Source organism: Triplophysa dalaica, chromosome 16, assembly GCF_015846415.1.
Source record: "Triplophysa dalaica isolate WHDGS20190420 chromosome 16, ASM1584641v1, whole genome shotgun sequence".
Classification (NCBI taxonomy): Eukaryota; Metazoa; Chordata; class Actinopteri; order Cypriniformes; family Nemacheilidae; genus Triplophysa; species Triplophysa dalaica.
The window spans coordinates 135,834-158,333 of record NC_079557.1 but is presented as its reverse complement, the minus strand read 5'-3'; the positions used below and the strand labels follow the sequence as shown (position 1 = coordinate 158,333).

Sequence of the window (22,500 nt, the reverse complement as noted above, 5' to 3'; positions counted from 1 at the left end):
TATTTACTGACACACACACATCCTGTGACCTCTAACCTCTAGAGACTCTTCTCATAGTAAAGCAGCTCCAGTAGACCTGAATGTTTGTGTGTGCTTTAGGAACATTGACAGACAAAAAATGCTGAACTGGAGTATTTCTGATCGTTCCTCTTCCGTTTTTTAACTAGAAAGCGTTTAAGTTGTGGAATTTATGAGAGTTTCAGCAGCCATCTTATAACATTTCAATGATTCTGTGTTCTGTGTAATGAATGGCTGTAGTTGCCAGCGTTTGTGAAACATGCTTGTGTTTGTGTGCAGTCATGCATGTGTCTCTTTGTGTGTTTGTGTGAGAACAGATCAACGTGTTCTTTTTCTGGATCAAAGGGTGCGTTTACACTCATAATTAATACAGATTTTTAAAACAATCTTTTTATCAGGTTTTAAGTTTTAAAGAGACCGAACATATCATGGACTGCTTTTCACTCTGAAATAGATTTGGAGGTAAGTGAAAGAAGTTTGATTCTTTTAGCTGTGAGGTGATTTGTTTTTTTTTCTCCATTTTCTGCAGATTAAAAGCATCCAGAATGACGAGTTTCACCCTCCGTCTGTTCCAGCTGACTGCCATGACTATAGGTACCAGACTAAACAAAACCCAACATAACTTCACAATCCACAGCTGACCAAATAAACTCAAACTATTCCTGATGCTCTGTGTGTGAACATATAGATTCACATGGAAAAGGTTTTAAACCCAACATCACGAGAATCTGTCTTTTAATAAACTCTCCAGTGTTGCTCCAGATCTCTCTATAGACACTTTTTGAAGAAGTTGTGAACAAGTTGTATATGTGGAGAACAGAATCATGAATGTTTGAAATATGACATTCTACCAGAAACTTACCGTGACAGGGTCAGACACTTCAGCTCGTCCTCCTCAAAAAGACAAAGCTTAAAAGCAAAACCAGCGTCAGCTTCACCTCAGTCTAATGATGTCACTTCCTCTGAGTCAAACCAAAGGCGCATTGCACATGTTTTATGTTGAGTTTTTTGTAAACATGACTGGACTGACCAAAAACATGTGGACAGTTGTAAAATAGCATTTATTTGTAGAATTTTATTAAGAATTTCATGTTTTTTAAACAATTAAAATAAATGATAACAACTTAAACTTCCTATTGATTGAGATTTTTCCAAAATAATTATTTTAAGCATAACAAAAATATGAAAATTTGGCTGAGGACAAGGACAGGATTTGTGATGTTCACAAAGTTTTTTTAATAAAGAAAAAATATCCAAGAAGCTAATGAATGACATACTGTATAACAGAACAACTCACAGAACTCAAACATCAGTCAGTTTAAAAAAAATTTTTATGAAATGTTCGCTGTAACAGTTCAAGGTCAATTTTCTGGTAGAATGTCCCAACAGCAATCCCATAATGCATTGAGAAATATTTGTGTTTATTTTACACTAGTAAGTAACATTGACTGTTATTGGTAGAACAGCATTGTGCGTTGGTGAAGTGTGTTTGTACTGTATATCTGAAGTAAGGTGTGTGTTTGGCGTGCAGGTGTGATTCTGCTCTGTTCGGCTCTTGAAATCAATCCCAACGTTCCAGAGGTCATTCTCTCCACATCATCTTCTCTCAACATCACCTGCTCCGGCTGGGCAAACGTCACCTGGCGCTTCAAACGAGAAGAGAACGTTCCTCTGTTCCACATTAAGAACCAAAGTCCCACTTCCAGCGTTCTGAGTCTGCAGAATGTGACATGGAGACACACGGGCGTGTATGTGTGTTCTGAGAACGGCACCAATGACACACGAGAGCTGACCGTTTTTGTGCCCGGTGAGACAATCTGCTTCTGTCCATATTAAGTTTTGGCCTGTATAATTCTCTCTCTCTCTCTATATATATATATTTCTCTCTCACTCACTCACTCTCTCTCTTCTCTCTCTTCTCTCTCTCTCTCTCTCTCTCTCTCTCTCACTATATATATACATATTTCTCTCTCTCTCTCTCACTCACTCACTCACTCTCTCTCTTCTCTCTCTCTCTCTCTCTCTCTCTCTATATATATATATATTTCTCTCTCACTCACTCACTCACTCACTCACTCACTCTCTCTCTTCTCTCTCTCTCTCTCTCTCTCTCTCTCTCTATATATATATATATTTCTCTCTCACTCACTCACTCACTCTCTCTCTTCTCTCTCTCTCTCTCTCTCTCTCACTCACTCTCTCTCTCTCACTCTCTCAAGATTCAAAGGAGCTTTATTGGCATGATAAAAGAAAATTTACATTGCCAAAGCACAAGATTAAATATAAACATCCAGAAATACAGATTAAGATAAAAAATAAAGTAAAAATAAGTAAAAATCTCTATATATACATCTCAATATAAACAGAAAAACAGTTTTAATTAAAGTTCTCAATAAGGGTGACAGTGTCAGTTTGTGTGTGTTGTCCTGTCAGTGTTGTGTTGTGCTGGTTGTTCTTTGGTCGTGGCAGGACTTGACATATCTTGCAGCAGGTTTGAGCTTCTTGACTTTTCTCCCAGTATGTATGAGATCTTGTCCTTTTGTTGAAACTGGTCAAAGTCTTTGTGTAAGTTTGTAAACTGGGGGAAGAATGTTTCTCTGATGTGTGTGTAGTTGGGACAGGAGAGGAGAAAGTGCAGCTCTGTTTCCACTTGATTGTGTGTGCAGTGTGGACACAGTCGCTCTTCTCTCGGTGTCCATGTGTGTCTGTGTCTGCCCGTCTCTACAGTGAGCTGGTGATCACTGAGTCTGTACATGCTCAACACTTTTCTTAGTTTAGGGTCTGATACGCTTGTGAGCTATTCTGACACTTTATATTCTCTCTTTAGTGACAGATAGCATTCCAGTTTACTTTGCTGAGCTGTTGCTTCTGTCCAGTGTTGGAGATATTTCTCTTTTTGTCTTTTCATCATTTGGTTTAGTCTGGCTGGGGTTTGGGGTTGACTTGGGCATGTTTGGGGTTGTAGAGTTAGTTGTGAGATCAGTTGGATGATCACTCACTCACTCTCTCTCTCTTACACACTCACTCACTCACTCTCATTCTCTCTCTATCTCTCTCTCTCTCTCTCTCTCTCTCCCTCTCTCTCTCTCTCTCTCTCTCTCTCTCTCTCTCTCTCCCTCACTCTCTCTCTCTCTCACTCTCTCTCTCTCTCAAACTCTCTCTCTCTCTCTCACACTCTCTCTCACTCTCTCCACAGATCCTGAGGTTTGGTTCCTCGATAACGATTATGTGATGGTGACTAAGACTCGTAAGGAGGGAACGATACCGTGCCTGGTCACAGATCCACAGACAAATGTCACACTGTTAGAGAAAGACAGCGAGATGGCAGTGGAGGGCTCATACAACCCCACCGTGGGCTACACCGCCGCCCTGGAGGACAGAACCTATAAATGCAGAGGAGAGCAGGGCGGCCAGGAGAAAGACTCCATCATATTCTACGTCTTCACTGTCATGAGTGTGTTTACAATCTTTACTGCTGAAATATCAACAACAACAGTCTGTTTACATCGGAACTCTGTTCTTCAGCATTTAAGTGTACACATCTGCACATCTGTCATAACATCTCACATCACATTGTTTGTTTAACAGAAGACAAAAGTGCTTTTGTTCTCTCTTTCGCACACATGTTTTCAGCTCCTGAGGTTCTGGAACCCTTCATCAACGCCTCCAGAACTGTTCTGAAACAGGGTGAGACGCTAAACGTCAATTGTACCGTTCACGACGTGGAGCTCGTCTTCTTCTCCTGGGATTTTCCCAACAAAGATGTGAGTGGGATGAAAACACGTCTCTTTGTTTCCAGTATTTCCCGAGAGGTTCAGAATGTTAAATCATGTCAAGATGTGCAACCACACCTCGCTTCTTCTTCATGTTTTTAAAGCAAAAGTGAAGGAGCAAAAATGATCAACAAATGTAAATGAAAAGCAGTCCTGGGGAGACTGAACATCAGCTCAAACATCTTAGACTGATTCTTCTTCATTGGTGAATGATGGCAGTGTCTTAAAACACCAGTGAAATCTGACAGAAAGGTTTAAGCGATGATGATGCATTGATTTCAACAGAGAGTGTTCAGATCTTCATGTTTTTCAGCCGCTCAGCATCACAATGTTTAAACTGCTGTGAGCTCTTTTTTTTCAGCAGCAGGTTGATGATATTTCACTGATACTCAAACCTCTGACCCTCAGGTTGGGAATATTGAGCCCTTGACAGATGTTCTGTCCTCGCTGAGCATGCGCTCTTGTCTCAACATCACAAACGTCACTCTGTCCAGCTCTGGAGAGTATGTGTGTCATGCAAAAGAGGGTATTCAGAACCTGAGAGCTTCAGCTAACATCACCATAACTGTTCTGGGTAAGAACTGAACATCAGAAATCCTGTCGTCCTTTAGAATATAAGACTGATAGTGTGTGTCTCTATATAGGCTCAGATGTGTGAAAGTCAACACTGAGCTGATGATGTGTGTTAAATGTGTGTGAGCCATCATGGGAACATTTGCAGCTTCAAATATAAACCTTATATCAAGAGACGCTTTCATGATGCGATGTGTGTGGCTACTTTTGAACTGAACCTTGATTCAAAGTCATCCGGCGGTTCCTCATGTGAACACTCAGTCAACACGCAGATGAATGCAGACATTGATTGACTGTATGAATGAATGCACAGATTTCGTGAGGGATGATGCTGTTCCTGACGTGACACTTTCATGACACTTTCACTTAATTTGATATGAAAGAAAATGAAACAGGCTCTTTAACCTGGATCATACATGACCCTCAGAACCCACAACACTCTCTAACCCGCTCCAAATACATCAGCAGCCATGTGACCCTGGACATGAGGTTTGTGTGGGCAGAAAATGTAGAAATCAAGCTGTCATTATTTACACTCTAAAAATGGCTGGGTTAAAAACAACCCAATTGGCAACCCAGCGCTGGGTAAATATTGGACAGAACACATGCTGGGTTAAAGTCACCCAGCACACCGGGTTACACATGATAACCCAGCTTGCTGGGTTATTGAAAAAACCCAAAATGTAGTCATTTTAACTATTCATGTGTTTAATTCTGGGTTATTCTTGCTGGGTTATTCTTAATTTATTATGTACTTCATTGTCAATCATGACAATTGACATTTTTTTTAAAAAATTCATTTTTATTTGACCGTAAAAATAATTGTTAATAAAAATGTCAACTTTTACACCCAGTAACAGCAATAATTTTAGATTTGCATAATTAAAAGAAAACAGTTTAATTATAATAAATAAAAATGTTTCATATCAAACATTAACAAGCATTATAAATAACATTATAAATGACTAATAAACATACTCCACAATATGTAGCAACAAATGTCAATTAATAAAACTAACTAAAGACAGAGAAATTATGTTTAATACATTATGAATTACACCACTTAATACACTAAGAAACCACACGTGCAACAAATCAACTCACTAAATACAGGCTACCACACTCGTCTTTATTTAATATGCACAAACCTTGAAAGGTTTGGTTTAAAACAGAGGGAGCAACATAATTGACTTGCTGCTTAATATCCAGAGTGGACACCGAGAGAGGCGTTTCTGAACCGTAAATGCTTGCCCGCGCTCGCGGGGCACTCGCCGGTTTGACTCAAATTTTGTTAAATTCTCACAAAAGTTCTTACATGTGATGGGGTTCACTAAAATTTTATTAATTCGCATTTTTGCGCATCTTCACAGGACTATGCAAGGTCAATGTATCTGTAATGGTGATCTGAGGTAACAGTTGCTAGTCGTCTAAATTACATCACTAATGTTAGTTAAAACACTGTTGCCTTGCAAAACCTTACAAATTATGCTTATTTCAATAAATGTTCAATTAAAACGTAAAAAACTTAGCTTTAAATTGCTCCAGCCAGTGTCTTTGCCCCTTTGTCCTTTATAAAAATGAAAGTTGCGAAGTACACTCAACGTACATTAACCCAGCGGGTTTAACCCAAAACCTTGAAAACTAAAACTACCCAAAAAGTGTTTAACATGTGGAAAAATAACCCAACAAAACAACCCAACGGACTCAACCCAGCGGTATGGGTTAAAAAATAACCCAGCCATTTTTAGAGTGTATGTTAGTTGTATCGATAGATGTATGATGACTGACATGTTCTGTGCACACACCACGTGTTTGAAATGTGTGTGACAGTCATCTCTATGTCTGTAGAGAATGGGTTTGTGGATCTGAGATCTCATCTGGACAGAAACATGTCAGCGCAGCTCGATGAGAACGTGGAGCTGAAAGTAGAGATAGATGCATACCCCAAACCCAGCGTCCACTGGACTAAAGACGGAGGTGTTATTCACGGGGAGAACACTCGACAGACACACGAGACCAGGTAACCATCACTCCGCATTACAGATTCACTCCTCAGGATTGTGTTCTAGAAGTTTCCTGGTGATCTGTGGCAGGTTCATCAGCACATTGACCCTGGTGAGGATCCGACTGGAGCAGATGGGTCTCTACACTGTTAGTGTCCAGAATGAAGACGACTTTAAAAACATGACCTTTGACCTCGAGGTGAAAGGTGAGACATCCGTTTTCACACCACACATCATTTCCTGAGACAAACCAGCTGGCGCAATCATGGAGTTTCACTTCATTTCCTTGTTTTATAATCAGAATCTCTTGTGTTTGTCATCAGCTCAACTCAACGCATTTAAACTGTTGTGGAGAATTCTTTCACTTTTAAACAACACCTTTCCAACAGGATGTCAAATAAATGAATGTGAATGTTGTGTGTTTATGAATGACACCGTGTCTTCAGTTCCTCCTCAGATAACACAACTCTCTGATCATCCGCTGTCGGGGAGGAGACTTGCGGTCATCTGTGTAGCAGACGCCGTGCCGTCTCCCAGCATCCAGTGGTTCAGCTGTGACAGTATGCACAAGTAATGTCATCCGTCCTCATACACACAAACACCTCCATCAGCATCACACATCTAAACAAAGAGTCATTCTAACTTCTTTTCAAGCACATGATATTTAAAAAACATCTCAGGTCACTGGGAGTCTCACATTCATATCCATTTTTCAGATCACGTATCATAGATTATTCATGGTTTGTTGAAAACAAAAGACTATTAGCCAACACCCTACAGCGTGTGTAATGATTCTCAATCATATTTCATAAGGCTTGTTTTAGTGATGAGTAAATGATGAGATTGAACAGTTCTCTTCAGAAGCATCATAAACACACGCACACACGTTAGCGTGAGGAAGACAACACGGCGGATGAGAAACTGAGTTCTTATGCAACACTTCTGTATGAATAATGTAAAGCAGCTGCACGCACACACCTCACAGCACAGTTCCTGTACGACTGAAGGATGAGCCGCAGATGTTATTGTCCAGGTTTACAGATGCTCAGTGTTGAGCGCCACTCATGAGAGAACTCTCACATACTGTGCAGATGAAGAGTAGTATGCTAGTGTGCTGTATTAAAAACACAGTCATGGTCTCATCTCATCTGAAGATGCAGTAACAGAAGTGCAGTATGGAGCCCTCTAGTGGAGGATCCAGAGAGCATCACCATCCAGACCAACATCACCTACAACAGCACACGCAAGATCCATCAGACTCACAGTCAGGTGACTTTCCTCCGGCCGCAGCTGCTCACCATCCGCTGTGAAGCCAGAAACGAGAGAGGAGCTCGAGCCAGAGACATCAGACTGGTGAACAGCAGTGAGTACAACGTGTGTGTGCGTTTGTGCGTGCGTGCGTGAGCGTGCATGCGTGAGTGTGTACGTGCGTGTGTGAATGTGTGTGTGTGCCTGTGTGTGCGTGCGTGCGTGCGTGAGTGGGTGTGTGCGTGCCTGTGTGCGCATGTGTGTGTGTGCGTGAGTGTGTGCGTGGGTGTGTGTGTGCTAGTGTGCCTGTGTTTTTGTGCCTGTGTGTGCGTGCGTGCTTGAGTGGGTGTGTGTGTGCGTGCGTGTGTTAGTGTGTGCATGCGTGCGTGTGCGTATGCGTGCGTGTGTGAGTGTGTGCGTGCGTGTGCGTGCGTGCATGAGTGTGTGTGTGCCCAACTGCAGCATCATTCACAATGTTCAGAAACAGCCCAAAACACATCTGAGGCCAGTCGCATAAACACACCCACTCAACTAAGACTGTGCTTCACAACTGGTCCCAGTGACTAGCAATTAGTTAGGACTGATAACTCTTACTTTAAAGATTAGGGTAAGACCAATATAGCTTTTTATGTTACTGACTTAAAGAAGTTACGACCAGTTTTAAAGACAAAAATTGGATGACTAACTTGTAAGACTAGTCAAAGCAGCCTACGCAACCGGCCCCTGTTCCACATTTATTTGCCTAACCAATAACTGTCAATGTTTTATGTCTAATGTAGAAAGGTATTCTCTCATCTTATTGGTCCTCTCCTTTGCTCAGTCCAGCTTTAATCCTCTAGTAACATGGCCTTGTAAACTAACACTACTGTTTAGCGTGTTGACAAAGTGTTATATGCTCTCCTTGCGAGTCACTTTGGATAAAAGCGTCTTTTAAATGAATGAATGTAAATGTAAACTGGATCCTAATGTTAGATGTATGTGTGCTGTGCGTCTGTCCAGCGTTGTTCTCACAGGTTGCTGTTCTTGCTGCTGTTCTGGCACTGGTGGTCATTGCCATTATCTCCATCATCATCCTCATTGCTGTCTGGAGGAAGGTTAGTGACATCACATCCTGTTTAAGACCTGAGCCCCTCCTCTAGTCGGAGTATTCTAGATTTGACAAACCGTATTTGATTTAGCATGAATAATCTGATTTTTTTTCTTCTCTTCTCTTCTCTTCTCAGAAACCGCGCTATGAAATCAGATGGAAGGTCATTGAATCGGTCAGTTTGGACGGACACGAGTACATTTATGTTGACCCCATTCACCTGCCGTATGACCTGACCTGGGAGATGCCACGAGACAGTCTGTTGCTGGGTGAGAACTCCTATATCAGTCTGTGTCAGCCTAGCAACCCCTCAGAACACCTTAGCGATGGTCTAGTGCCTCTTTTCACTGCAGAGTTACCCAACAGTTCTGTATTGGATGTATTAAGAAGTCGTAATCTGTTGGTGTGATGTTTCTTCAGGTCGTACATTGGGTTCTGGTGCATTTGGACGTGTCGTGGAGGCCACGGCGTACGGCCTCGGCAGTTCTCAAACCTCCACCAAAGTGGCAGTAAAGATGCTGAAATGTACATGAGAAGTTTTCCACAGAATAGAAAACGCACAACTGAATACAAACCTGTATTAACTCATGATCATCTCTTGTGACCGCAGCGACGGCTCGGAAGAGCGAGACTCAAGCTCTGATGTCTGAACTGAAGATCATGAGTCATCTTGGTCCTCATCTGAACATCGTGAACCTGCTGGGCGCCTGCACCAAACAAGGTCAACAGTCACAGATCATTTGTTTTTCTCCCACACTTTTCTGTCAGTGATTGTTTTAAAAACATCTAATGTCACATCCCTGTGGAAATTATACGTCACATCACAGATCTCTGTATTCCCCTCAGGTCCGCTGTACCTGGTAACAGAATACTGTCGCTATGGTGATCTGGTGGATTTCCTGCACAGGAACAAGCACAGCTTCCTCCAGTACCACACTGACAAGAACCACATCGCCAACGGCAACAGCGGCCTGCTCTGTAGTGATGCTGATACAGCGACAGGAAAAGAGTATGAGAAGCTCATCATCGTACAGATCTCTCTCTGTTTTCAGTTCTCATGTGATGTATTGATCAGAAAATCTCTAAAAACTCGGTCCAATCACATTCGTATGTCTTACACGTGTGAAATAATGAAGTCAAGATCCGATCATGATCGAGAGTTCTGCTGTGATGTGTAGATACGTGTCGTTTGCCAGCGAGTGTGATGGAGGTTATATGGACATGAACAAAGATGAAGAACAGACCGAGTATGTTCCAATGCAAGAGCTCACGGACACTATCAAGTACGCTGACATCCAGCCATCACCATACGAGTCCCCTTACCAGCAGGACATCTATCAGGAGCAAGGTACTGTACATACTGTACATCTGTCAATCACTGACACTGGGACAAACCTCTCTGTTACTTTCATAAGAAGTGGGATGGAAAATATCACAGTGAGATTTCTGATATGACGTCATTTCATGTAATGCTCTGTAGTAAAGCACCTTTATCACAGTCAGGCCTTTTCTGATCATTATCACTCGACCTATGAAAGCCAACAAATGATTGAACTAAATGTCTGCTGGCAAGGCCACACCTCACTTTCCTTCTGTGTAAATGTGCATAAATCATCTAACTGTCCTGTTTGTATGATAATATTGTGGTGACAAGATGCTGTGTTATCAAATGAGGAACTCAGGAACGGACAGAAAGTCCAAGTGATGGAAGAGAGGAAACTGTGTGTGTGTGCTTGTGTGTTCTGGTGAACCCGACATTTTATGTGACCCAAGTCCCTTCAAGTCCCCAGAAAGACAATGATAACAGTCATGTTTAAAGATAACAACACATCAATCAAACTAAATGATGTTTTTATGAAATTGAAAGGTTTGGTTGATGATTTGGTTTCGAGGTTACACGATACAATATACAGTTGGGACAGTATAAAAACATTATAGACTACAAATAGACCCCTTAAAACCTGAAAACACAAGAATGGGCCTCATTGATGAAACTTTCATATAAATGAGGAAATTCCGAGTCATTTGCGTGTAAAACGAACCTACCTGAAAACTCACTTACGGTTTTGATAGTAAAACATGAGTATGGTAATAAATTCCGATCATTCGTAATCAACGTGTTCATGCACACTCATTCACAGTTAGCATAATCCCCGCCTATGAATTACAGTTTCGCAAATGACGTATCTAAGAATGCTATAGGATCCAATGGATTACATTCTCTGGTTTCGTTATATTCCGTGAATGCATAAGAGACTCATAGGCTATATGCATTAGAATAAATTCATGAATTAACATGTGTCCACCAAAACATTTGTAGCAAAGTGAAATAAAGTCTAGTGCGCTCCTGAAAACGGCCAGCTGGTGGCGCTTGAGTGCTTAGGAGGCACTTCGTTTTTTCCGGAGACGAGTTGGTTGCTGTGATTTGGAATATCTGGAACATATTTTATTTTGATAAAATATACTCATGAATATAAAAATGCAATAACCAGCAATATAACTTCTCCGCTGTTGTGTATGATGGTAGGACTATGAAGTTAGGGTTAAATTGAAGAGCAAAAAAATAAAGAAAGAAATGGCAAAAGAACATTTGAAATATCATGAATATACATCAAAACACTGCATCAGCGCATCAAAACATAATGTCATCAGAATACAGGACGTTTGAATATTTCACGCAACATTTACACGTGTAGGCAGCAGGTGAAACGTTACATTTCTTTCGTTACAAGTACCAACTAACATTTAGAATATACAAATATTTTCAGGAATCCGAAAGTTTACAACAGAACGACTTTACGAGCGATTTACACAAAAACTCGTTCCGCTCTTGTTTTGTGAATGTTGCCCAATGTTTGTGTGTGCGTGTTTGCGCAAGCAACAGTTAATGCCATAAAAACATTATGCTTTCACTTCCTGATCTGACAGGACGTTCAAATAAAAACTTCAGGTTACTTAATTATCACTTAAATGTTTAAATAATAGGGTTAATTTTGTGTGTGGTGTGTGAGAGGTGTGTTTGTTCCCACAAAGACATTAATAGAAGTCATTTTTGGTCAAATTAAATGATGTTTACTTGTATTTAAATGTAAAAATACAGAAAGGTTTTATTTAGTCAGTTTGGGTTATACAGTGTGAAGAATATACCCTGATAGCACACATACATCTGGCTTTCATCTATTTCACGTCTATGTTAACATCTCCAATACATCTACAATCCATAGTTTGCTCATCTGCAGTACGTCTCAGACATGTCTGCTGTAAGATGTTTCTGATTTAGAATGGATGTAAAGCTGCTCTTTCTTAGATGTTTTATGCAGCAGATCTCCAGTTTTTTGCAGACGTGTTACAGAAGTTCAGACGTCTCCGATATGTCTTGCAGATGTTAATGCAGAAATCAAATAGACGTAAGCCAGATGGATTGTGCTATATGGGTACAGTTTTTACAGTATACAAGTCCCCATAACACACAAGAAAACTGTGTGTGTGTGTGTGTTTTTGCGTGTCACAGGTCACAGAGTGGACAGCTCTCTGATCATCAGTGATTCTACGGGTATGAGTTACATTGATCTGGTGGGTTTCAGTTATCAGGTGGCTAAAGGCATGGAGTTTCTCGCATCAAAGAACGTAAGTATCTGTTGTGTTATCTTTTGTTGAATCAATTAAAAAAAAATTCTATGCACATTCTTTCATTTTTCTGTCTAATGATCTTTTCTAATATGTGTATCTTTTGTGTGATGGTCAGTGTGTTCATCGAGATCTGGCAGCTAGAAACGTTTTGATCTGTGAAGGCAAACTAGTTAAGATCTGTGACTTTGGGCTTGCCAGAGACATCATGCACGACAACAACTACATCTCCAAAGGCAACGTACGTGATCTGAGTTTATGATCGGTGTGAAGTCAGAAGAACTTGTGCCGGTGACCTTCACTGAGGTTCAATGTGTGTGTTTTCTCAGACGTTTCTCCCTCTGAAGTGGATGGCACCAGAGAGCATCTTTCATAACTTGTACACCACGCTGAGTGACGTCTGGTCTTACGGCATCTTACTGTGGGAGATCTTCACTCTCGGTAAGTCTCTCAATCTCTCCCCTCCTTCATTGACCTTTTCTTTGTAAGCACATCATTCACATCATAAGGAAATGTCAGGTCTGTTATATAGAGAGAAGATCAAACATTTTTTAAATGATAAATAAATAAATACAAATGATAGACAATAAAGCACATCACCGTCACACTCTCAAACAAGTGATTACTTTCTAAATATCATTGAAATCACATCGGAATAAAACAGGGACAATACATGTTGTGTGTTTTGTATTTGTTTTGTTTTAGTTGGATGAGTATGACTATTGTATGAGATATATTTTCATTTATACAAACTGTGAATATATTGTCTAGAGTAAATGAAACCGTTCTGCTGTATTTGGTGTTTTTTTAAATCTGTGATCACACTATTTGTTTGCATTGTGATTTGATAGGCTGTGTGATATTGGTATTTTGAAACATGTTGTTTGTTAAGATGAAGATGTTTCTCAGATGAAATTAGTTTTATTGTGTGATATTCCAGGAGGAACACCGTATCCAGAACTGCCGATGAATGAATTATTTTACAGCGCTCTGAAGAGAGGTTACCGCATGACCAAACCCACATACGCCTCAGACGACATGTATGACCTCACACTAAACAATCAAACACCTTGTGACTACACATGCTCAGATTCATATGTATTGTTTACACACAGCAGTATTGAAACATCCGCTTTGACTTGTTTAACCTGACAAGAGCTGAGATGATAGAGCTGGATAAAGGACGCGGCAACTTGACATGATTTTCCTACAACACTTCAAATGCTATTAGATTGTTAATGATAATCTTAAATCTATAATTTACCTTATAAGTAAGTTTATTTATTTTTTATTTAGCCTTGTTATGCAAGCACTGTTGAGCTTGTGCAGAGGCAGCAGCTTTTGCCAGAGGGGACCTGGAATCCCCTGGTTGGGCCTGGGTTCTCCTGAGGTTTTTTTCTCGATTGGAGTTTTGGGTTCCTCGCCACCGTTTGCATATTGTTTTGCACTATTTGCCTGGCCGGGGGGCTGCTTTAGAATTTAGAATTAATGTTGCATTCAATAATTTATAGTCCGCTTAATATTTGACCTGTGTTTCTCTCTCCTTTATCTCAAATGTGTGCTTTCACTTTGCGTGTGTGCGAGTGTGTTTGCCTGTGTGCGTCTATGTCAATGTGTGTAAGTATGTATGCAAATTGTGTGTGTGGAGCATTTGTATGTCTGTCTTTTGTTGTTTTCACCTTTTTCTTGTTTTTACAGGTATATGACTTTAGTTGTTTTTCTTGTATTCAATGTGTCTCATGTACAGCTGCTTTGTAACAATGAAAATTGTAAAAAGCGCTATATAAATAAAGTTGAGTTGAGTTAACTAAGAAGGATGTCAGACGACGATGATGATGATAATGAGCTCATGTTGTTCCTCTGCAGCTATGAGATCATGAAGAACTGTTGGGATGAGAAGTTTGAGAAACGTCCAGAGTTCTCCTTTCTAGTGCACTCAATGGGGAACCTTCTGTCGGACGGATATAAAAAGGTTTCCTTTGTTTTCATTTCCCTGGTTACCTCACAAATCACACAGAATCCTCATATTGTTATTCCTGTCATGTTTTCATGTTTCACTGAAGACATTTCTCTTCAGCACTCTCTCAAAGAACCGTCTGTCCCTAACCCTAATTTTCTCAGAAATATTCTCAAGTCAGCGATAGTTTTTTGAAGAGCGATCACCCTGCTGTGGTCCGTGTGAAGCCGCGGGTTTCCTCATCGTTTTCAGGCACCGTCTCTCCTTCTGGGCTTCCTCCAGGACTTCTGCCCGACCCAACTCCTCGTCCACAAAGTGACCCGCACAACGAATACATCATTCCCCTTCCTGACCCAAAGCTAGAGAATGACACTGAGGATGTGATGGGGCCACTGGAAAGCCCCCTGAGGTATCACTGACATCCCTAAAACAAAAATAAAACTGAGCATTAAAAACCACAGAGGATGAAGTAAAGATGATACACCAGCAGACCGCTCACTTCTCTTTTTTATTTATTTATCAAGTTAAAATCCGTTCATCTGTACAAAAAAGAGCTGTTTCTTGTTGAAGAAGTTAAGTGAAGATGCAGGTTATTGTAAAGGGAATTAAAGATAAGCCTTTTATATCCATTTGAAATGATTTGGCTAAAATAACCTGCATATTTGAGAATGTGTTCAGTGGTGCTGGCGCCCTCTGGAGGTCTAAAGCTCTAAATATTTTTTGAGTGACATCTGTTTAGATGCTAAACATTTCTTTCCTCAACAGCTCAATGAGCTTCGATGAGGAGACGGTCTCCATGGAAACCCCCAGTACTGAACCTGAGCTGGAACATCATTCCGGAACCCCAGATGTGGAAGAGAGTTTTCTGTGACATTTTTGGACAAATTCTGTACATCATTGACCTTGGCACAAAAAATGTACAGCAGACTGTAAAGAATGACATGTTTCTGTGGAGGTTTAAGAGATTTTAGTCATCTTTCATCCATTTGTATTATTTTAAAAACATGATAAAACTCAGTATTATGAACTGTAGAAGGCAAAGCTACAATCACTTCACGTTTAGCTGTGTACAAATATTTACATATTGCTGTTCATTGTCTTTGAACTTTGCTTTTCAAAGTGTAGATCTGCAGTTTTAATGTTTGTCTTAACATCTATTCAATGTTTCACATTACTATAGATATATTCATGCATAAGTCTTTAGATTTGACTTTTTAAGATCCTTGTAGCAAAATTGCACTTTAGCATTTATGGTTAATAGAAGCAAATAGATGACACAAGTTGAAGTAAATATATGTGTTTGATCTCCTGGTGAAGGAATAGTTATAGAACACAAATGAGTTAATAAATGATGATAAACTCACGGTACATCACAAGTCATTATTTGCAAACACTTACAGTATGAAAGTTAAGTTCTTGGAGTTTTCTTTAAGGTATTCAAAAGTATTTCTGACTTTAACACTAGGCATTGTTTGTACACACAAGACTTTATTAAATTGCACAATTCAATACACATTTACTAGTGAAGTTTCACACTCAAAGGTACCAAAGCTTCATGTTTGTTTACAAGTATATTTTTATATAGATATTTTGTACATTGTTGTTTACATTCTATATAATAAAAGTGTAAAAAATATTTCAGTCGTCTGTTCATTTATCTTGTAGAATTCCCCAAAAGAAGGTTTTATTGCTCTTCTGTAGCTAGAGAGACTTCATGAAAAATTTAATTTGTTTCATTCAAGAATGAAGAGAAATCATTTGATCGTTCATACAGTAAGAAACAAAGGCTTCTAATAGTTAGGTGTATAGTATTGAGTTTGGTTTGGAATAAGATGAGAATTGATTGAGTTCAGACTGAGATGAACACTTAAATGCTGATGTGAGGCCTTAGCCAGAGGAGGCGTCACCTCTTCTCAAATACAATGTCAGAAATGCTGGAGATCTTCATGTCATCTTCATTGTGTGTTCAGGGGCTGTTTAAGAAAGAAAAATAATCAACAGCTTTGCACACACAGCTTTTACACACATCCACACTGGACCCATACCAATTTGCCTACCAAGCAATTGGAGCACAGATGATGCGGTGTCCATGGCGCTGCACTCGGTGCTCACACATCTGGACAATAAGGACACTTATGCACGCATGCTGTTTGTAGACTTCAGCTCTGCATTCAATACCGTCATCCCTTCCAGGCTAATCATCAGACTTGGAAACCTAGGCATTAACAATTCAACCTCCAACTGGATTATGGATTTCTTGACGAACAGGCCTCAGCTTGTTAGGTTAGGCCACATCTGCTCCATCACCATCACTCAACACCCTGTGGTACACAGGGATGCGTACTGAGCCCCAATCTCTACTCCCTTTTCACACTCGACTGCAGACCTGTGAATGGACCTAACTCCTACATCAAGTTTGCAGATGATACAACAGTGATTGGTCTCATCAGCAACAACGATGAGACTGCTTACAGGAAGGAGGTCCGGCACCAGGCCACATGGTGCTTAAACAACAACCTGCTCCTTAATACCTCAAAGACAAAGGAGATCATCGTGGACTTCAGGAAGGCGAAAGGAGGCACACACGACCCCATCCACATTAACGGGGTGGCTGTTTAACGTGTCTCCAGTTTTAAGTTCCTGGGGACCCATATTTCGGAGGACCTGTCCTGGAACACCAACACCTCATGCCTGGTCAAGAAGGCTCACCAGCGTCTCTTCTTTCTGAGGACACTGAAGAAGAACCAACTGTCTTCAACTATCCTGGTGAACTTTTATCGCTGCACGATAGAGAGCATCCTGACCAACTGTGTCACAGTCTGGTACGGGAACTGTTCTGTTGCTGAGCGCAAGGCACTGCAGCGGGTGGTGAAAACAACCCAGCGCATCACAGGGACTACACTCTCTTCCATTGAGGACATCCAAAAGAACCGATGTCTGCGTCGAGCTCGCAGCATTCTCAAGGACTCCTCTCACCCCGCTCATAGACTGTTTACTCTCCTGCCTTCCGGTAGGCGCTTCAGGTGCCTTCGGACAAGAACCAGCAGACTAGGAAAAAGCGTTTTTCCCAGAGCTGTTTCATTATTGAACTCTGCTCCCCACTGATTAACTGCACTAACTCATCTACTGCACTGTAACTTCAATAACTGCATTAACTCATATACTGCACCGTAACTTCAATAACTGCACTAACTCATCTACTGCACTGTAACTTCAATAACTGCACTAACTCATCTACTGCACTGTAACTTCAATAACTGCACTAACTCATCTACTGCACTGTAACTTCAATAACTGCACTAACTCATCTACTGCACTGTAACTTCAATAACTGCACTAACTCATCTACTGCACTGTAACTTCAATAACTGCACTAACTCATCTACTGCACTGTAACTTCAATAACTGCACTAACTCATCTACTGCACTGTAACTTGAATAACTGCACTAACTCATCTACTGCACTGTAACTTCAATAACTGCACTAACTCATCTACTGCACTGTAACTTCAATAACTGCGCTAACTCATCTACTGAACTATAACTTCAATAACTGCACTAACTCATCTACTGCACTATAACTTCAATAACTGCACTAACTCATATACTGCACTGTAACTTCAATAACTGCATTAACTCATATACTGCACCATACCTTTAATAACGGCATTAACTCATCTATTGCACTGGAACTTTAATAGCTATGTCTATAATTAATGCACACTTAAGTCACTTGCACTATTGTATAGTCTAAATTGTTATCCGTTCATAACAACCTGTACATTAATGTTCACAGTATAAAGCCTTCTGTATATATTGTTCACAGTACATACCGACTGTCATATTTTCATAGAACATTCCTTCTTTAAAGTATTTTCATAGTAAATGCCCATTGTATAGTATTTTCCTAATATTGTATTCTGTATTTATTAACACTGTATATCCTGCACTTGCTAATTGCACTTCTGGTTAGACCTAAACTACATTTCGTTACACTGTACTTGTATATGTGTAATGACAATAAAGTTGAATCTAATCTAATCTTTTGTTCTTTCACTTTCATACACAAGGATTTCAGGTCACAACACACAATCTCAACACTCAAATCAATTCTCATCTGTGTCATGAGTCGTTTTTCACACATTAATAGACGCTGAAGTCTGAGATCATGTGGCTGTCAGAACACTGAAGCGTCTTGTTAAACCTGTCATGGATTGACTCCCAGAATTCCCAGAGTTCTCAGTACTCGGGGTTCAGATTGGTTTCACTTGAATACCGTGATGTTAGTGACTGTATGAAACTGTTTTCCTGCCGACGATTTTCAGATTGGAAGTAACAGACAGACTGAAGGATAAACTGATGTTCAGATTCCACAGGTAACAGGTTTTATTGTTGAGTTAAAAAGCTCTTTTCTGGTTTGATGGAAGTCTGAGTGTTGTTGTATTGGTGTGATGATTTTAGAATCTATTTAAATAATTCTGCATGTCAGCTGATTTTCCAGTCCTGTCATATCCTGTCAAATAGAAATGAGAAGTTGAAATCGTTCCTTATTATTTCCTCAGAGCAGAAACTCTTGAAGACTGACTCTGAGAAACTCTTGAAGTGGATTTTCTCTGGTCCGATGCGAGATGTTTGTGCTGTTTTTCATCTTGGGTCTGCTGGACGCTCAAGCCCAGGGTAAGAATCTCATCACTTCAGATAAAACTTCTCATTTCTCATATTGTCCTGCAACATTAATCTCTTTAACATGTTTGATAGACATCAATGAGATTACACGGAGAACAAATTGAGACTTCTCAATAGATCTCAATAGATTTTGTAGCTTTTATGAAACAGACGAACTGTGTCGTGGTGAAGCCGCTGTCTCATGATTCTTTGGATTGGATTCTTCCAAGATGGAATTCTAGTGTTGTCATGGAAGACATTCGGTGTGTTTGTGTGATCTATGATCAAGACCAGAACATAACTAAGACACAATATCATCTCCAGTAGTTTTCTTTTGAAAGGTCTCAGTTTGACTTGTTTTCCAATGTTGTCAGTGCTGAATCATCACATGAAGTCTGTGTCTGAAGCGTGTTTATGTGCTCATTTAGAGAGAGATTTCTGTGTCTCTAGACTGTCTGCCCATGTTATGTTGTGTCTGTGTGTGTGTGTGTGTGCGTGTGTGTGTGTATGTGTGTGTTGTTACACAGACTGAACATTCCAGTAAGTGTGTCACATATTGAAGCAGAAGTGAGAGAAGGATTGAAATGTTTCTTTCTGCTGATTGTGCAGTATAGATTTGTGACCAACACAACAATTATTTTACAAAATTATCTGCGAAGTATATTCCTCAGTGTTATCGCGTTAGAGACCTCAAACGAGAATCATTGAATGCTGTGCACCTGATGAGACTTGGCCTTCTGCCATTTGATTGACAGGTGGGTCTCAACCCAAGATCATGGTGAAATCTGATGTTCTAACGGGTTCAGACGTGATTCTGGACTCTGGTTCTCCTCTTTGTCTGAGCTGTGAGGGCAACGGCCCAGTAACATTGATTCCACGACTGGCTAAGCACAAACGCTTTATCTCTAAGAGAAATGGAAATGTCTGCATTTTCGACGTGAAAAAAGCACGAGCAGAATTTACTGGCACTTACACGTGTGTTGATGATGAGTCCAACATGTCTTCTTCTCTGCACGTGTTTGTCAGAGGTAGGTAAAGAGAACCTTGTATATCAACATTGTGTGTCATTTGTCAACTTCTTGTGATCTTTCAAGTGAAATGAGCTCACAGTGATCCGTCAGTATCTTACAGATCCACAGGTTCTGTTTGTGACGCCGAGCACATCCCTCCGCTACGTGCTTAAAGAAGGTGAAGATCTGCTGTTACCGTGTTTATTGACCGACCCCAACGCCACAGACTTCACCTTCCGCATGGATAACTGCTCGGCTGTTCCACCTGGAATGAACGTGACCTTTGACCCCAGGAAGGGCGTTCTGATTCGGAACCTTCACCCCGGATACAACGCAGACTATGTGTGCAGTGGCAGAATTAGAGGAGTTGAGAAAGTGTCAAAGACTTTCTCAATAAACGTCATACAACGTGAGTTTCAATAAATGTTGAAATGATGAATGAATCAAGAGTACAGGAAGAACGACGGAGAGATTTCAGTGTGATAATACATTTACAGGGTTACGTTTTCCCCCGTACGTTCACCTCAAGAGAAACAAGTACGTCAAACTGGTGGGAGAGGAACTTCAAATCAGCTGCACCACAAACAATCCAAACTTTCAGTACAACGTCACCTGGACACACTCTTCTATAAAGGTTCGATCCGCTGCTTACTCGCTCTTTCATGGCCTCATTAGTGAGATTTTATTCTGTAAATCTGAATTTGCACAAATTGCTGTAATGTATGCTTTATCATTTGAATAAAAAAAATTTTTGGATGCAAAGTGAGTTTGATTTCAGGGTGTCTTTGTGCGATTTCTTCTCCAATAGTCTTTATTCTGAAACTTCAATAAAAATTCCAGCGTATCTTATGATGAAATCATTTTCTCTTTTCATGCTTCTCTGTTTATCGTCAGCTGCCCCCAGGTGTGGAGAAATCTACCATGGCAGGAGATCGACTGGCCATCGAGAGCATCCTCATCATTCCAGCGGTCAGACTGTCAGATTCAGGTAACATCACCTGTACGGGACAGAATGAAGCCGGGGCCAACAGCTCCACCACTCAACTGATGGTCGTGGGTAAGAGACACTTCAAGAGCCCCAGATTTAGTGTTCACCTGCGGTGTGACGTCTTATCGCTGATGTGTGATGTGTGACAGATGAGCCTTACCTTCGACTGGAAGCCAAACTCTCATCTAAACTCACTCGTCACCGTCTGTCCATCGAGGTCAACGAAGGAGACGATGTAGTTCTCAGCGTTCTGATCGAAGCGTATCCCCCTCTCACCTCTCACTGGTGGAAGACCCCAACATCCCATAATGCAACACTCCTAGAGCAAAGGTTTTACAACTATAATGACAGGTGTGAAAAAAGCCCAGGATGAAAGAATGAGATCATGAATAATCTTCATCATGATAATAATCCCATCTGATTCTGTAGGTACGAGGCTCTGCTGTTCCTCAAGAGACTCAACTTTCAGGAAATGGGACGCTACACGCTGTATGTCCAGAACACCATGAGAAACGACACCATCACATTTGACATTAAAATGTACAGTAAGTGCAGTTCAGTCATCTGTTCTTTATTCTTTACAACTGAAAACACTCACATTCAGATCTATGACTTTAAGATGTGATGGCATGAATGAAGCCCATTTTTTAAACTTTGAACAGAGAAGCCGGTTGCCACGGTAAGATGGGAGAACGTCACAACCCTGGCGTGTAGGTCTTTTGGATATCCGGCTCCCAGAATCTTCTGGTACCAGTGCACCGGAGTCACTGTCTCGTATGTGTTCACGTTTCTCTCTTACAAACTTCATTTCAACTTGTAGGCCCGGTATTACAGACAAGGCTTAAGGCTGGTCCCAGACTAATAAATGTGTGAACCGTCTAAACGGAATATCACTTGTCCAGAAATATCTTCAAATATCTCAGTGCCATTGTTTTGCATGTGTTCTTTTAAGGCATGTTTATAAAACCGGCTGTAATGTAGCTCAGTGGTAAGAGCATTGCGTTAACAACACAAGGTTGTGGGTTTGATCCCAGGGGATTGCAAATACCTATGTAAAATGTATAGGATAAAGCAATGTGAGTCGCTTTGGATAAAAACGTCTGCCAAATGTCTAAATGTAAATGTCTAAATGTAAATGTAAATGTAAATGTAAATGTAATGTCATGTCATGTGTTGGGCAGATGCACCGAGAACTCAACGGGACTCAAGCCCATAGAAACTCAGACGGTGGAGTTTCAGAAGGAGGAGTCTGGGACTGTGGGTGTGGAAAGCGTTCTAACCGTGGGACCGTATCAGAGAATGACGGTGGTGTGTGTGGCATTTAATCTGGTCGGCCAAGACAGCGACATTTTTGCCATGGACGTTTCTGGTAAACTCAACAGGATTTGAAAGTCTGTGTGGATGACTGAAGCTCTTTTGGGCTGTTGCTGATGTTGTGTGTGATGTTCTGCAGATAAACTCTTCACCAGCACTTTATCTGGAGGCGCTGCCGCCTTGACGGTTCTACTTCTGCTTCTCTGCTTCTTGCTCTACAAATATAAACAGGTGTCA

The 22,500-nt window shown here is 40.7% G+C and overlaps 2 protein-coding genes across 3 annotated transcripts in view; both read left to right on the top strand.

The window, feature by feature from the left end:
• The window catches only part of pdgfrb (platelet-derived growth factor receptor, beta polypeptide), a 24,762-nt gene extending 8,840 nt beyond the window's left edge, over window positions 1–15,922 (top strand). For both annotated transcript variants that reach the window (XM_056769518.1, XM_056769517.1), the window contains exons 2-23: window positions 548–612; window positions 1,550–1,825; window positions 3,215–3,472; window positions 3,652–3,782; window positions 4,200–4,365; window positions 6,213–6,384; window positions 6,458–6,573; window positions 6,814–6,937; window positions 7,522–7,730; window positions 8,615–8,709; window positions 8,839–8,971; window positions 9,123–9,227; window positions 9,313–9,423; window positions 9,549–9,711; window positions 9,881–10,050; window positions 12,214–12,329; window positions 12,448–12,570; window positions 12,659–12,770; window positions 13,270–13,369; window positions 14,196–14,301; window positions 14,451–14,695; window positions 15,052–15,922. In XM_056769518.1, coding sequence (XP_056625496.1) covers window positions 564–612; window positions 1,550–1,825; window positions 3,215–3,472; window positions 3,652–3,782; window positions 4,200–4,365; window positions 6,213–6,384; window positions 6,458–6,573; window positions 6,814–6,937; window positions 7,522–7,730; window positions 8,615–8,709; window positions 8,839–8,971; window positions 9,123–9,227; window positions 9,313–9,423; window positions 9,549–9,711; window positions 9,881–10,050; window positions 12,214–12,329; window positions 12,448–12,570; window positions 12,659–12,770; window positions 13,270–13,369; window positions 14,196–14,301; window positions 14,451–14,695; window positions 15,052–15,157 — 3,186 coding nt within the window. In that variant the 5' untranslated portion in view covers window positions 548–563 and the 3' untranslated portion in view covers window positions 15,158–15,922. The remainder of the gene's footprint in view (window positions 1–547; window positions 613–1,549; window positions 1,826–3,214; window positions 3,473–3,651; window positions 3,783–4,199; window positions 4,366–6,212; window positions 6,385–6,457; window positions 6,574–6,813; window positions 6,938–7,521; window positions 7,731–8,614; window positions 8,710–8,838; window positions 8,972–9,122; window positions 9,228–9,312; window positions 9,424–9,548; window positions 9,712–9,880; window positions 10,051–12,213; window positions 12,330–12,447; window positions 12,571–12,658; window positions 12,771–13,269; window positions 13,370–14,195; window positions 14,302–14,450; window positions 14,696–15,051) is intronic.
• A 2,926-nt stretch (window positions 15,923–18,848) lies between these two features.
• csf1ra (colony stimulating factor 1 receptor, a) overlaps window positions 18,849–22,500 on the top strand; it is an 8,995-nt gene continuing 5,343 nt past the window's right edge. The window contains exons 1-10 of the mRNA XM_056769519.1: window positions 18,849–18,963; window positions 19,707–19,979; window positions 20,083–20,370; window positions 20,459–20,595; window positions 20,856–21,018; window positions 21,099–21,300; window positions 21,379–21,494; window positions 21,612–21,723; window positions 22,131–22,318; window positions 22,403–22,494. Of these exons, the coding sequence (XP_056625497.1) occupies window positions 18,915–18,963; window positions 19,707–19,979; window positions 20,083–20,370; window positions 20,459–20,595; window positions 20,856–21,018; window positions 21,099–21,300; window positions 21,379–21,494; window positions 21,612–21,723; window positions 22,131–22,318; window positions 22,403–22,494 (1,620 nt within the window). The 5' untranslated portion in view covers window positions 18,849–18,914. The remainder of the gene's footprint in view (window positions 18,964–19,706; window positions 19,980–20,082; window positions 20,371–20,458; window positions 20,596–20,855; window positions 21,019–21,098; window positions 21,301–21,378; window positions 21,495–21,611; window positions 21,724–22,130; window positions 22,319–22,402; window positions 22,495–22,500) is intronic.